The 14,704-nt window shown below is 41.9% G+C and overlaps 2 protein-coding genes across 2 annotated transcripts; both read left to right on the plus strand.

Annotated features, from left to right (window-relative positions):
• The first annotated feature begins 4,332 nt into the window (after window positions 1-4,332).
• On the plus strand, window positions 4,333-9,285 carry RSL1D1 (ribosomal L1 domain containing 1). Its single transcript, XM_069030136.1, has 9 exons — window positions 4,333-4,429; window positions 4,733-4,872; window positions 5,622-5,760; window positions 6,373-6,521; window positions 6,658-6,759; window positions 7,353-7,446; window positions 7,531-7,659; window positions 8,398-8,604; window positions 8,846-9,285. Exons 1-9 carry the CDS (start codon window positions 4,394-4,396, stop codon window positions 9,188-9,190), a joined length of 1,341 nt encoding a protein of 446 aa, XP_068886237.1. The 5' UTR covers window positions 4,333-4,393; the 3' UTR covers window positions 9,191-9,285.
• A 1,562-nt stretch (window positions 9,286-10,847) lies between these two features.
• Window positions 10,848-14,180, plus strand: LOC138118868 (transmembrane protein 238-like). The gene is made up of 2 exons (XM_069030149.1): window positions 10,848-11,295; window positions 13,929-14,180. The coding sequence occupies exons 1-2, from the start codon at window positions 10,910-10,912 to the stop codon at window positions 13,936-13,938; spliced, it is 396 nt and encodes a 131-aa protein (XP_068886250.1). The 5' UTR covers window positions 10,848-10,909; the 3' UTR covers window positions 13,939-14,180.
• The last annotated feature ends 524 nt before the right edge of the window (window positions 14,181-14,704 follow it).

Here is a 14,704-nt window from a genome sequence, read left to right on the forward strand (position 1 = left end):
CTATAAATTATTACCTTGTATGTCCTTGAACTGAAAACCCTGGTATATGTAACAAAAATCAAATGAAAAAAAAAAATCTGAATGTGCAGCAGTACTAATTATTTGGCAACAGGAAAATAATTCCTTGTTTCTGCAAGCTATAAGAAGTAAAGCACAGTAGTGGGAGGTACAGCGATCAGTTGAATAACATTGCCATCAACTGTCTATTGAAACCATTCCAGCTACCTTGGTCATCTTAGCAGACAATCAGGAACTGATCCACAAATGTGATGCCACCAGTTTCCTGAGACACTTACTCTGGTAGTAAATTGTGTTCCTGAACAGCAAGCTATTGATGATGGTGTAATAGTGTTGTAAGAAAAATAGCTGCTTGAAAGAGGTTTATCCACGGGGATTATTTGCTGGTCATGACTTTTATGCCCCTCTACAGATCGTTTTCAGTGGCATAAAAAGCCCAGTGAAAATTGCTCAATGAAGAACCTCTATTTTAGACTACTTATGGCACCATATATTAAAAATTATGTTAATTATGAGAAATGTGTTTTTATAAGTGTTTATTACTGAATATTACCTATGAAAAAAGATTGTTTCAATGTCCCAGGTATTTGATTCTGTATTCCTCTGGCTTTTCGGTTCGTACCGCAGACTGTTGAAATGACACTGTTAAAGCAGATGACATGTACTCCACACAAGACTGTTTTCCTCCTGAACTGGTACTTAAAGGCTCTTACTTACTCTGCTGTTTTTGTATACCCTATAGAGGATTTGGTACAGAAAAATATACCAACAAAACTGGAGTTACTACTGAAGATTTTATATTGTGAACCTGTTTCTTTCCTTGTGTTTATTTTATCGCTCTATAAACCTGACAAGATACTACTTTTCCTCTGAAGAAATACTAGAAAGGATTCTAGTCTTACTATAAAATGGAAATTTATGCTAACAAACCCAAAATCTGTTGTCTGTGTATATATAACTATTTTGATAATACTTATCCTTTCATTGGCCTTCCTTCTTGAAAAGTGTCAACTTCCAATGTAAATTTTTCTATATCTCCTGTCAGTTCCATACACCCAAAAAAATCCACATTACTTCTGAATAAGAGTAATAAGAGACATGATAGATGTTGGGTGACTAAAAGGTACTTGAGGCAGTGTTCCTGTCGTCTGTTAAGCCTCTAGAAGGGATGTGAGGCAAAGCATTATAATACAAAAGCTTTGCACTTTGTTCAGTGCCAGGGGCCCCTGTCCTGTGGAACAGTCCTCTTGCTATATGTGAATTACCAAAGCCTTGTGTCAGGTTAGAGCTGGAGGCTGACTCTAGGATTGCAAAGGAACGCAGTCTAAAGAAAACAGTGCTTGAACTCTGGGTCTAGAGGGCAGATTCTCTTCTGAGCTCTCTTAGTAAGGCACTTCTTAGTCCTCTTTTAATCTCTGCATATTCTTTGTGCTGTTTTTGTTGCAAGTACACTTACAGAGACCTGGGATTTTGGCATTGCCATCAAACAGTCTGGAGAACCACAAGACTGAAACTGAGACCTGAATAATCTTAAACCTCAAAGATGTCTTTACAGCAGAAACAACTGCTACTTGTACATCCCTTTTGCTGTGTGAAAGTATAAAATTAGGCTTATAAAGAAATCTTAAATAAGTAATGAGCTAGAACGTCTTGCAATTATTTTCAATCTTAGCATTTAAATGTGACACAAATGACTTAAAGAAAAACACATACTTTCATGATCCAAAAAGTTAAATTGAGAGCTACAGCAGGACAGTGTACAGCAATAACACCGATCAAAGTAACAAACCTAATTTCCTTGTAGGAGTAACTGTAAATTTATTACATTGCTAAATTAAAAGCACACTCTTTTGTAGTTTATATTCATTGCATGCTGTATTTAACTGAAGTATTTCCTAATCAGAGATTAACTTAATTTTTCCAAGACAGCTCTGTTAGCTTTGCCAAGTACCTTTCAAGAGAAAATTATTAGACTAAGTCAGTTAAACCACATCTAGTAAAATTTAGCCATGTCAGACCTAAAATTGTTCAGAAAAAAGTACTTGGATGAGACTGGTATGTCAAAAATTCGAATTTGAGTCACTAATAATAGTCCCTTTAGTTTTATCCTATTAATGCTATACTGACCCAGTAAAGTCAGTCTTCTTGCTGTTCAATCATACCTTACAAGACTAGCCTGACTCATTTTCAGAGAGATGTTCCAGTCATCTGACTTTTTCTATTTTGTTTTAACATGTCACACTAATATGTTGATGTTTTATTAAAATATAACTGCCCTAAAATGTGCAAAGATAGAAGCAAGGCTAATACAATTATGAGAACCTACAGCACCAGAGCTAGTATCACATCCAGAAATTCCACCAGTACTGAAAAGGATTTAATGAGTCTGCCCTCTTTGGCTACCCTGCATGTTCCTCACCTTCAGTAATTTTTCTAATCAGTACTTCAAACAACATGGCAACAAAGGACAGCTTTTCTTTTTTTTAGCCGGTTTCTTTTTTTGTTTTGGTTTCGTTTTGGTTTTGTTCAAATAACACAATAGAAAAGGAAAACTTCCATCTTCCAGGATTTTTTTTTCACTCTTTAAAATCAGTGTATGTCCATATAGTTCTTTACTAAGTATGGACAAGTCTTGATGCCATCAACTATTCCACTATTGCTCCAAGGACACTAACAGCAGAAAGAAAATATAAATCACTACATAAAGCAGCTTGTCAAGAAACTAGGGCATTTTAGTTTCTCTTTGCACTGGCCGCATTGATGGAGCAACAAATTTTGTTGGATGGCATCTGATGAGAAGGAATAAAACCATAAATAGAAAGGCAAAGAGCAGGAAAAAAGTCTAGAGAAGAGTGAATGCCTAAGACTCCTAATTTCATGCATATTTAAGCCCTGGTTATGCATAGCTGTGTTATCCAGACAGCAGCTTACCTGTGTAATGAATGCAGACAACCCAAAGCTGCCAGGGCACGCACAGCACTATGAGAATGAGACCAAATAATTCCAGGCTAGATTTTATCTCAGAACAATGTATTTATCCAGCATGGAACTCAATGGAATAAGCATTCCAAAATTAAGCTACTTCCATGTAGTCATTCAATGCATTTCTAAACTGAACCGGAGAGCAGCAGTTCTGCCTTTATTAGTCACACATGAGGAAGAAATGGTTTGACATGTGATAATCAGCAGTTGCCCCAATGGTAGTAACCTGGAAACAGCCATGTTCAAGACAGTGTATGAGGAAAATGAGCAGCAGAATACAGTCCTTGGACTCCATGAGACAGACTCTGGTTTATTCAGAGAACCAGTGGACAGGATCCCATGGGGCACAGCTCTGAAGGGCAAAGGAGCTCAGGAAAGCTGGCAGCAGGTCTTTAAGGACAACCTCCTCCAATCACACAAACAGTTGCTCCTGATACTCAGGACAAGTAGATCTATCAGAAGACTGGCCTGGCTAAGCAGGGAACTTACGACAGCACTCCAGTGCAAAAGGACAGTAATACATGAAGTACGATCAGGGATAGTCATCAAAGAAGGAATCTGAAGACAATGCTCAGTTCTTCCTAAACATAATGGTGTGGTGGCCAACTAGATGGGTAATGACTGTTTGGGTAACAGGGCTCGGAGGGCAGAAATAATGGCTTGTACTCCACCTGAAGGCAGTAACAAATGGAGATTTATCCTGGTACATGTTCTATTTAATATCTCTATCGGTGACCTGAAGCATGGTCACATCAAGTTTACAGGGGACCAACCACTATCCTCATGAACAAAGGGACCTGTACAGGCTGGAAAGATCTGGCAACACAAACCTGTCAATACTCAACAAACGCAAATGCCAACCTGCATTTGGGAAGGAGCAGCCCCTTGCGGCAACACTGGAAAGCGCCCGGGGGACAGCCAGATAAACATGAGCCACCCCTGGAGGCAAAGAAGGCCAGCAGCATCCGGGGTTGGACCAGGACAGCACCATCAGTAAAACAAGGTGAGTACGACAAAACCTTTTTTCACCTTTTTTCACCGTGACGACAAGGTGGATACAGCCCTGAGCAACTCGGCCTGACCTCTGGCTGGCCTTGGTGCCGAAGCGGGATGGACTGACGGCCTCCGGAGCTCTGCTCCAAGCCCCGTTAGTCCGTGACGCTGCTGGGGCAAAGCTGCCTGCAGGGCCTGGACGGGCCCCCACATCCCGCACACGCGGGGCACCACCGCCCCCGATCCACGCCTGCTGCCGAGCGCAAGAGCGGAAAGCACCAATAGCACCGCGAACTCCAGCACCCGCCCTCCGACCTGCCCCGCCCCGGACGAGCTCCGTCGTGCCCCGGAAAGCGACGCGCACGCAGGCGCGGAGGCCGCACGTGGCAGCGGCGGCACCATGGCGAGCGGGAAGGAGCGCCTGGACCGTGCCCAGGTACTGCGGGGAGCCGGCCGGGAGCTCCTGCGGCCGGGAGCTCCTGCGGCCGGGGGCTGCGGGGAGCCGGGCGGGAGCTCCTGCGGCCGGGAGCTCCTGCGGCCGGGAGCTCCTGCGGCCGGGAGCTCCTGCGGCCGGGGGCTGCGGGGAGCCGGGCGGGAGCTCCTGCGGCCGGGGGCTGCGGGGAGCCGGGCGGGAGCTCCTGCGGCCGGGGGCTGCGGGGAGCCGGGCGGGCGGGAGCGCGGCCGGGCTGGGCTTGACCTGACCTGACCTGCGGCTGCTGCCGCTGTGGTGCCGTTGCAGGTGAAGAAGGCGGTGGGGGCTCTCGTGGCTTTCGCCAGACGCAAGGCCAAGGGAGACGCGCTGCTCCTCAACGAGAGCGAGAGCGTCCATCTCTTGGTGACGGTCTGGAAGGTCCCGCAGGTGGCAAAAGTCATCAGAATGTAAGACTGATACCCGGCCGCGTGGTTACAGGGGTTGCTCGTGTCCTTTGGCTTGGAAAAGAGCACTTTGCAGATTCTGAGCGTAAGGGATTTGACTGCCGCAGCCCTGTCCTGGCAGTTCCCATGCCGTGACTAAGAACTGCGGGGTCAGAACGCTGCTTTACCCGTACTTTTGGTATAACTGGAAGCTGGGTTGTGCCAGCTTTTTGCACGGAGAATACTGATTCTGTGGGTTGCCAGTTACAGGGTATGTGCCTCTCAGTCCTTAAGCTCGAGAAAATAGATCAACTTCTGTGTCTTGACCCACCACCACCAAATCATTAGTAAGACTTCTTTCTTGTAGTAAGCAAACCTGAATATGAATTAGAAGTCTCCTTTTAAACTGTAGCTGTGCTACATTGAGAAAGTTTACATCCATTTATCAGGGCCCCAGCGTTACAAGGTTTTGTCTAATGACTGGATGTAGCCATGGCATAAAGGGAGGAGCATGGAGGGTCCTCCTCCTGGGACCCGTGTGGTAAGGGCTGCTGGCAGGACAAGGTATTCCGCCTTGTATCTGGAGCCGTGGTATTCCATGGTTTCACTTTTCCAGTTTTGTATGCTTATCAAGTATGGGTTTCACTGAGTCTAAATACAGGCACTTCTCTGTGTTATTGAAGGGTACTGATCTCTCAGTTGTAGTCCTAGTTCTGGAGAAAACTTCTTTCTCTTATTAGACATTCTTTATGCATCTCATATTCTCATTGTAGACCACTGCCCCATGGCATTCGACCAGAAACAGCTGACGTTTGCCTGTTCACAAAGGATGAACCAAATTTATCAGCAGAACAGACTGAAAATCTGTACAAGAAACTTTTACTCCAGAATGGGATCAGAAGTATTAGCCAGGTAAGAGAGGCCCTTGATGGTATAATACAGTACTGTCATTTCTTTCCTTTTATACCACCAAAAAGAATAGAAGGAGTTGTTACCTTCTGCTGTTTAATATTCTAATTCTCATTCACATTCTCTAATAAGATTTTTATGACTACTCAAACTGTGGTGTTTCTAAAATGCAGAGTTTACTCAGAACAATTTCTTCAGTTTGAAACAGGATTTTTAATAATCAGATACAATTTCTAGATAAATGTTCAATATTTAGTTTGAGTAACCAACTGGAAAACTCACAGTGTTTGAATATTTATACCCTTTGCAGCTGGATTGGATTGTTTATGCCACCAGCAACAAAATTGTAAAACAACTTATTGTTATATTTAGCCTTCCTTTAGATGTTATTCATGTACTGAAGTTCTGTTTGGTAATGTTCAGCTTCTATGCAAGAGATCCATATTGTTTGATTCTAAAAACAGTAGGAAATGGATACTTTTTGATTGTCTTCAGCATTCTAAAATAATGCACTGTGATAGACTATCAGTTATGCAGCTTTAATCTGTGCAGTTCTGAGAAGCATTTCTGGTTGCATTTTCAGCAGTGGGGACTGAACTGGTGCTTGCATTGCAGATCATCTCATACAAAACCCTCAAAAAGGAGTATAAAATGTTTGAAGCGAAGCGGCGCCTCCTGAACAGATTCGATCTCTTTCTGTCTGATGACCGAATTAGAAGGCTTTTGCCCTCACATCTAGGAAAACACTTCTATGAAAAGAAAAAGTAGGTCTTTAAACTTTGTAAATCATTTTTGCATTATCTTTTTTATGGTCAAATTCTTCTTAGCAACAGGGAAATTGGTATTGTTTTGGGTATTCTAATTGTTTCCTTTTATTACTCCTCTCCCTTTCTGTTTTAGGGCACCTTTATCTGTAAACCTGAAAGCCAAAAATCTTGCCAAGGAACTAGAAAAACATATCCAAGGGACTACGCTTCCAGTTAACAACAAAGGGTGCTGTTAGTAAGTACAAATCTATTAATACATCACTTGAAGGGTGGTTCTACCTTAACTGTAGGAATTTCAAGTGAGTTATTTTTATTCCTTTAATATGTGAATAGTTAAGGGTCACCATTCCAAATAGGGGGTGTTTTGAATCTTAACTGTATAATTAAATTAGTAGTTCTACTAAAGTTTTACTGTAAAGCTGGGGTTTTTTGTCTCTTTTTCCTTTTACCTAAGGAATTTCTAGGCACCTGTCACTGTCAAAGAGCATGTACAATCCTAGTTTTAATCTAATTTAGTAATACTTTTCTATTTCCAAAATACTCCATTCTAATAAGATTTTTTTTCATGTATATCTAAAAGGATCTCAATTGTTAGCAATGCTTTGTAATGTAAGGCAGAAGTTGCATATCCAAATATGGGAAGATGAATACACGGGAATCTATTCTGTTATCACAGAAGATTTCTGCAATAGCCATCCTTCCTTTATGAACATTAAGATAATTGCAGATGACTGGGCTTTTTGCATTTCTGGGTATGCCTAAACTAAACAAGCAACTTGAAATAAGTTTATTTGCCCACATATACAGATTATCCTTCTCTTCTTTCAGTACAGCACGTATAGGTCACACTGGGATGAAAGTGGATGAGATACTTGAGAATATCCTTGCAGCAGCAAAAGTGATTGATAACAAGTTACCAAAGGTATTGCTGATTGACTGACTTACAGACAAGTAGGTTCATACTTCTGCCTTATTTTTACATAATATACTGATTTTGTTTTTGCAGAAATGGAAAAATGTAAAAATTCTTCACCTCAAAACACTTAAGTCAGTTGCACTCCCAATATACACTGCAAATATCTCCAACCTGGATGAGCTTGACAAACAGCCATCTCTCAAGAAAAGCGAAGTAAAGGTAAATGAAATTTCTTCAAACTTTGCATAAATTAAATTGGTGCAGCTAATTCTTTGTCTTCCTTCTTTGCATTGTAATGTGGCATTTAACTGTAATAGCAATTGATCCCAGGCTTTTATGGCTAAAACTGGTTAGACGTTCCTGTCTCAGTGCTTCAAATACTCAGTAATAATAATGAAATTATGAAAACTCCCTTATAGGTTTTAAAGCAAACTGTAAAGTGTTTCTAGACCTAAACTGAAGGGAGCTGAGATTCATTCTTAGAACTTTGCCTGTATTGTTTATCCCTATTTGCCTTCCGAAAATACACTCATTAACGTATATGTGGATTCAGATCATGCATCTGTTATTTGTTGGTTAATCGGTGGCATCTGAATAATTCTCAAGCTCGTATATTTGTATATGTAGGGGGAGCTCATACTTGTTAAAAATATAATAGTTGGCTACTCCTTTGCAATGAGTTCTGCTTGTGTTCATTTGTCTGAAATGAATTTGGACCATGAATATTTAACTTACGGACTGTAATCTTGACATGAATATAGTTGTGAGTTATTTATAATAACCTTCTGCTTGCAATGCATTTTTTCATATTTTACATATGGTTGATGAGTCCAGGTCTATTGAACAAGACTCTTTAATGTTGCTATACCATCTAATTTTTAACCACATTAAAACAATTATTATACATTTAGAGATGGTATGGGGATTTGTCTGAGATGTACTTCTGATTACTTCTAGAAGGCAAAACCTGAAAAAGCAAAGAAGACAGCTAAAAAACTGAATTCAAGTCAAGTCACTGTGACAACAGAAAGTAAAGCTGCTGCTGGTACCCAGGAGCCTGTGATAAAAGAAAAAGTAGAAATAGTCCAAGAACCAGGTGAACATGATGATGAAGAAATTCCACAACTAGTGCCTATACAAACAACAAGTTCAGCTGACCTGAAGGTAATTACTGAGTAGTATTGAGAAACTCGCATTTCAGTTAAAACTAAAGATTTTGAAGAGTTTAAATTGTTCATTGCTCCTTAGGGAACAGTATCTGTTAGCACTCCTCAAGTAGATTAGGGCGCAATTCAGCTGAAAGTGTTTGTCATTTTGTAACGGTTTTCACTGATCCTTCTTCCTGAAAAACAGGGAGTATGTTTTTTGGGTGGAATGGTAATTTTTTTGTTTTTGTTAAATACAGAAAATGGAACCAAGTCCAGAAAAAGGTGACAATTTGGGCAAGAAAACCAAAACACCCCTTGGTAAGAGAAAGAGACAGTCTCTAGTGGTGGAGACTCCAAAATCAAAACCTGAGGTTACAGAAGAGTGTGCAGACTTGCAAACGTCATCAAAAGACAAAAAAGCCAAGCAGGTCAGCAAACCAAAGGAAACGATAAAAGAAAAAGACATGAAAAAGACTCAAAAAAACCCTGAAGCCAAGTGTTTTGCAACACCCAAAGCTGGCAAGTCAATGCAGTCAGCCAGGAAGTCTTCAAAATCACCGAAGCAGGCACCCAAAAAGGTGCGCGTGCCACAGTCAGCATGAACGTCTGTTGTAACACATTTTATATCATCATTCAGTGGTGTATTTTCAGTAAACAAATTTATTGATGAAGTAAAATGCCTTCTTAAGAAATCTCATCCTGAGAGCTTTTTCTTCCACCAAGATCTGTAATGATTCAGTGGTTTCCTTCTAATGTACAAGCTTGTACAAATATACTCACTGTCTTAAAGGCCCCATCACCTTTTATCTTTTCCTGGCCCAAACCAAAAACACTCAAATTTTTCAAGTGTCAAAGGGCAGAGACAGGGCTATCTTAGGGGAAAAAAGGCTGAAAAATACTTTAATAAGTGCCATCTTTCTGAAGCAAGAAGCATGGATGCCAAGAGCAGCAATTTACGTGTGCTTTTAAAAGTGAAATAGCTGCTATCATTTAAAAAATTGTTCAGTATAATAAAGACAGGTTGGCAGCTATTGGTCTTACTGCAGATATTCAAGTTAGCAGCCTGGTACCAAGCCAAACATTGTAATTTTAAGCTGTTTTTACCTAGGGTATTTGTGAGTTAAAAAGGCACAAGACAATTTTCCTTTAACCATGTATACTTTACAACATCAGGGAAAATCTTACCTTCAGTTTTGGGCTTTATTCCTGCATGATGGTCACAGAACCTTTGTTTTTCCATCTGAGAAAAGCCAAAGGCTATGTGAATTACAATTGTGCCAGGCAAGTGAACTCATCCAGTAAAGGCATGAAAAATAAATACTTCAGGACTGAAAGGTGATATATTTGTGATTTTACAGAACTGCCCAATTGTTCTCTGTATGATCACTTGTCTGCCCTCCGCAGAGTGAGAATACAAGGCAGATTTGTGTTGAAAAGTCCTAGTGCTAAAAACTCCAAATAGGAAAAAGGTGGTAAGAGACAGTATTAATCAATAGGAGGTAACCAGCCTCATTTGTCATTCAAAAAATCCTACCACATCTCCTTTTTAGGACATCCTCATATCAAGCTACTGGCTACCTAGAAAGAAAGTGTGTGCTAAATAAAACGTGATAGACACTGATGAATATGAAAATATTCTGCTTGATATGGGGTGGCAACTTTTTTTGACCCTTTTGCAGCCCTTTTTGAAACTTTTCAACTATTTTGTGAACCAAATGCTATTATAGGAATTAAATCTGTAATCCCAGTAAAGCACCAGCACTCACTGTCACTGGAGGAGTAGTCTTCCTCAGCAGCATCATTCTTGGCACTCTGTCCTTCCACAAAAATGTGGAAAGTGCCTATGCTATTAGGCCTGGTCATAGTTCCTAGTTACTGGAACAGTGGCTAACCCATCGTTAAATAGGGTGTTAGATATAAGGCTCTTGTGAGAGCAGGCACAGGATATCCTACATCTAAGCACAGTTCTTGTGCTTGAGGACTTGGGAATGTAAAAAGAGGTCAGTGTGCACCACTCCCAAGGAGCCCTCAGCTCCCAAATACCATCGGTCGCTGCAGATCAGCCTTCGAGTCCCACCGCGGCGGTCTGGGGGCTCGGCGGTCTGGGGGCTCGGTGGTGGGGGCGGCGTGTGCCCGCCTTCCCCTGCGCGCGGCTGGGGGCGCGGCGCGGCCCGGGCTTGCCCTCAGGTGTGTGGGGGGCGCGGCCTGGGCGGCCCCTCAGGTGCGGGGGGCGTGCCCTTCGCCTGCCCTCGGGTGGGAGGGCGCGGCCCGGCCCTGCCCTCAGGTGCGCGCGGCCCGAGGCGGCGGTGGCGCCGCTCCCGATGGCGGCCCCGGGCGGGCTGGGCCGCTGCGTGGCCGCCTTCTGGCTGGCGCTGGCCTTCGACGCGCTGGGGCTGGCGGTGCTGCTGGCCGGCGTGTTCGCCGACGTGTTCTTCTCCGACCTGCTCATCTACGCGGGCGGCATCGGCATCTTCCTCAGCCTCGTCTGGTGGGTGTTCTGGTACGCGGGCAACCTGGAGGTGCCGCCCGAGGAGCTGCGGGACGACGTGGGGCTGTCGGCGCCCAAGGGCCGCGAGGACACGCTGCTGCGGCGGCTGGTGCACGGCCTCAGCCTCCGCCTCACCGCCGCGCTCGCCCCCGCCCGCCCCGCGGACCTGGAGCTGCAGCGCACCGGGGGCTCCCGCGGCCGCCACGCCGACCCCGGCAGGTGAGAGCCGCGACGGGCCCCGGGACGGCACAGCGAGGCGAACCCGGCTGTGAGCTTTAACTTTGGCTAGAGCTTGAGAGAGCTCTCCTGCCCGAGATTCACTTTAACGCTTGCTGTGTTACACCACCTGCTCGCAGCTGACGCTTCTTAAAAGTGTGGAATCTTTCTCAGCTCAGGCGGGAAAAAAAAGGAATGGTAAAGATTGCACAAATGTGATTAGGCAGGGAAGATGCTTCCTGTAGCCGCCTAAGAAGGGAAAAGGAGAGCAGGAATAAACACACCGGGGAGTGTGGTGTAGCTGGCGTGCGGAGAGCTGCTGTCAGAGAGCAGCACAGGAGCCATGGGATTCTGAACTGGTCCTCGCAGTAATCAAATGCTGCCAGAAATGGCCATTAACTGCTACCCCACATAAACTCTTGGGAGGGGAAGCCTCCTCTTTAGCACCATGGAATGTTGCTTCCTTAGAGAACAAGAAAGGTGAAATGCTAACTTGTATTTAATTTGGGGGCAGAGTTGTAGGTAAGAGGTTGAAACCCATAAATTCATGAATCAGTTAAACTACTTGTCTTGAACCTCAGTCATCTAGAAAAGATGTGATAATATCTGATGTGTAAAGAACTATCTAGGTCCTCTTTCAAAGCATGGTTGAAGAACATCACGCTTTTCAAAATATCCCCAGTGGGTTCATTTATATGGCATGTTCATTTAGGGAAAAAAAGCATGCTTAATGCCTTGAAAATGCGTGTGGGGAAAAAAGTCAAGCTTTCACTTCACTATGTAAAATCCTCTACTGAAGCAACTTTAAACACTGTTTCGTACTAAGTGTTTGAACTGTTCGAGGATTCTAAACATCTCAGTGTTCTGATTCACTATGTGCAAGATCAGCTTTTTCTGCTGCTCCTTGAAATTAAAATCTGAAGACATTGTTGATTTACAGAAAAGTTCATGTGGAAATCGCCTTCTTGTATGAAAGCCATGAAATTTTTCTTGAAAGGAAGTTTTAACAGCAGGGAGATTGAGTATAGGTAATTATTGCTTAATAAAAAACTTGCAGAAGGCAGGACAGAAAAGCAGCAATACAACTTCCAAAGATTAGTTACTGCTCTTTAGTTTATTATTAACTATGCTTGCAATTAGAAAACAGGCTGTTGAAAATCAGTCATTCTGTTTTCAGACTTTTTTTTTTCTGAAATGGCTCTAAAATTGACAGGTCCATATTTGCAGGGAAAGATTCGCATTTATAAATGACTATGCATAACCTTTTCATCTAAAGATCATGGTAATTGCAGGTATTGAGCTCAGTAGATAATCTGCTCTCTCTGTAGATGCAATATGTACACATGGATGTGTATTCTGTTGTAATGAACTTCTAGCAGTGAAAGTTACTCATTATTTTGAAATATTTCAAGTCTTATTCCTAAGATTTATTCTAAGTAATTAGATTTATATGTCCTATAGGGATATATATATATATATACACACACATATACATATATACATAAAATGATAAAATGATTTAGGACAAGATATCCCAAGTAAATAGCAGCTTCAGTTGCTACAGTAAACAAACTTCAGTAATGGTAATTCAGAAGGAAGCAGAACAGAGGGAGTGAATAGCAGTTATGTTACATATTGTAACATAAACTCTATGATTTTACTTGCAAGGTGAAACAAAGCATAACAAATGGTTTCACCTTCAAAGACAATTCAGAGTTCCCTTTTGAAGTATGTTCATCTAAAGTACTTCAGAGTTTCTCGTAAACAACTGTCTGAATCAGATAATTCCTTGCTGATAGACCAAATCCTCTCCCCATCTGGAGATATTTATGAACTTAACCAAACAGGTTAAACATGTTTGGGCAGATATTGTCTGGACAAGGAAGAAAAATACCACCACCACCACACACACACATACATTCAAAAACAAACAAATGAAAAAAACCAAACCCAAAAAAACCCAACCCCCTTCACTGTACTGGCCATTTGGAAACCTTCTTGAGCATTAACTTCCTCAAGTTATTAAAGGAACGCTGCATGTTGTTCTGATTTCCTATCATAAAAATTATATAGTTGAGAAAGGTGAGAATTCTCAGGATATGGAATGCTTCTATTAAGGGAATAACAAGTAGATTAGGATCCTCAAGCCTGAAAAGAGACACAGAGTATAAAGTGTTCTAGAAGTCTATATGGTCAGTATGGGAAAGGTATGAAGTGCATGCCTCCCAAGGCAAAGCAGGAAAAAACAAACTGTCACATGCTATGCAACTGAAGTGTGGGATTATTTGACATGGGACAGTGGGAAATTTACTGATTCAAAAATCCAAAGGAAAAAGCAGAAGAGATGTAAAGATAACATGTTTGGCTCAGGAAGACCTGGGGCAGTAAATGGCAGTTGAGATGATATCCTGAGGGGTTATTACTTGTGTGCCATATTCTTATGTCTTTATTGAGACATCCCACTTGGCCACTGTTGGAGATGGGCTGGTGACTTGATGGATCTTTCCTTTGGGTCTCAACTGGCTGTTAAACATGAGGAAAAGTACTGTTAAGATTTACCCTAAGTAACACTTTAGAGTTATATGGCTGTTCTAAGACTATTTTGGAGTGACATTTTCTTAATGTTTTATCTTCAGGATCTGTTGAAGACACAACTATTGACGTTACTGCCCCAAAAAGTGGAGGGAAGTGCTGCAAATGATGAAAAGGGATTCCCTACTCAAAGCAATAGGATTCTCTTATTGTGGAATAATCTCTGCAAGCATTGTGGACTCTCCATAAAATGGACACATGGAGCTGTATCTCTGCCAAACACACCTACTTCAGTGTTGGACTGGATATACTTTGAAATGGCAAAGGAAGATCCCACAAAATCTCTTTAAGAAGTGAGAACTAAAAAAGAATTTAACCTGCTTTGCTGAAAAATCACTGCAGCTTGTCATATAGTTGGTTTTATTGTTTTGTTTTAATTATTATTATTTTTAATAACCTGGAAGGTTTGGATAAAAAGCTCTTGCACAATGAAAAGCTCTTGCACTGTTTTTTACCAAGGTCTGGAAGTTAAACTTACTGTGAATTTTTATAATGCCAGTGCAATACTTTTGTTTGTAAGGGTGCTTTGAAGATGTCTGTATTAAAGTATTGACGCAAAGCTGCAAATGCAGTAGAAGTTATTTATAGTGTAAATACACAATTTACAGTGTCTCTTGTAAAGTTTCATTGTTATTTTGGAATAACCTGGAATCTGAGATTTTATAAGTAGACAACACCAGTGATGCTGGCATACCAGTGCATTCTTCGTAGGTACAAATGATGTAATATGATGACTCTTGCAAGAGGCATTTTTAGTCCAGTGATGTTGGAAATTATTTTCCTAATGCTGAAGCATTTGAGGGAGGGAACATGACCAAAA

Source organism: Aphelocoma coerulescens, chromosome 14 (genome assembly GCF_041296385.1).
Source record: "Aphelocoma coerulescens isolate FSJ_1873_10779 chromosome 14, UR_Acoe_1.0, whole genome shotgun sequence".
Lineage (NCBI taxonomy): Eukaryota > Metazoa > Chordata > Aves > Passeriformes > Corvidae > Aphelocoma > Aphelocoma coerulescens.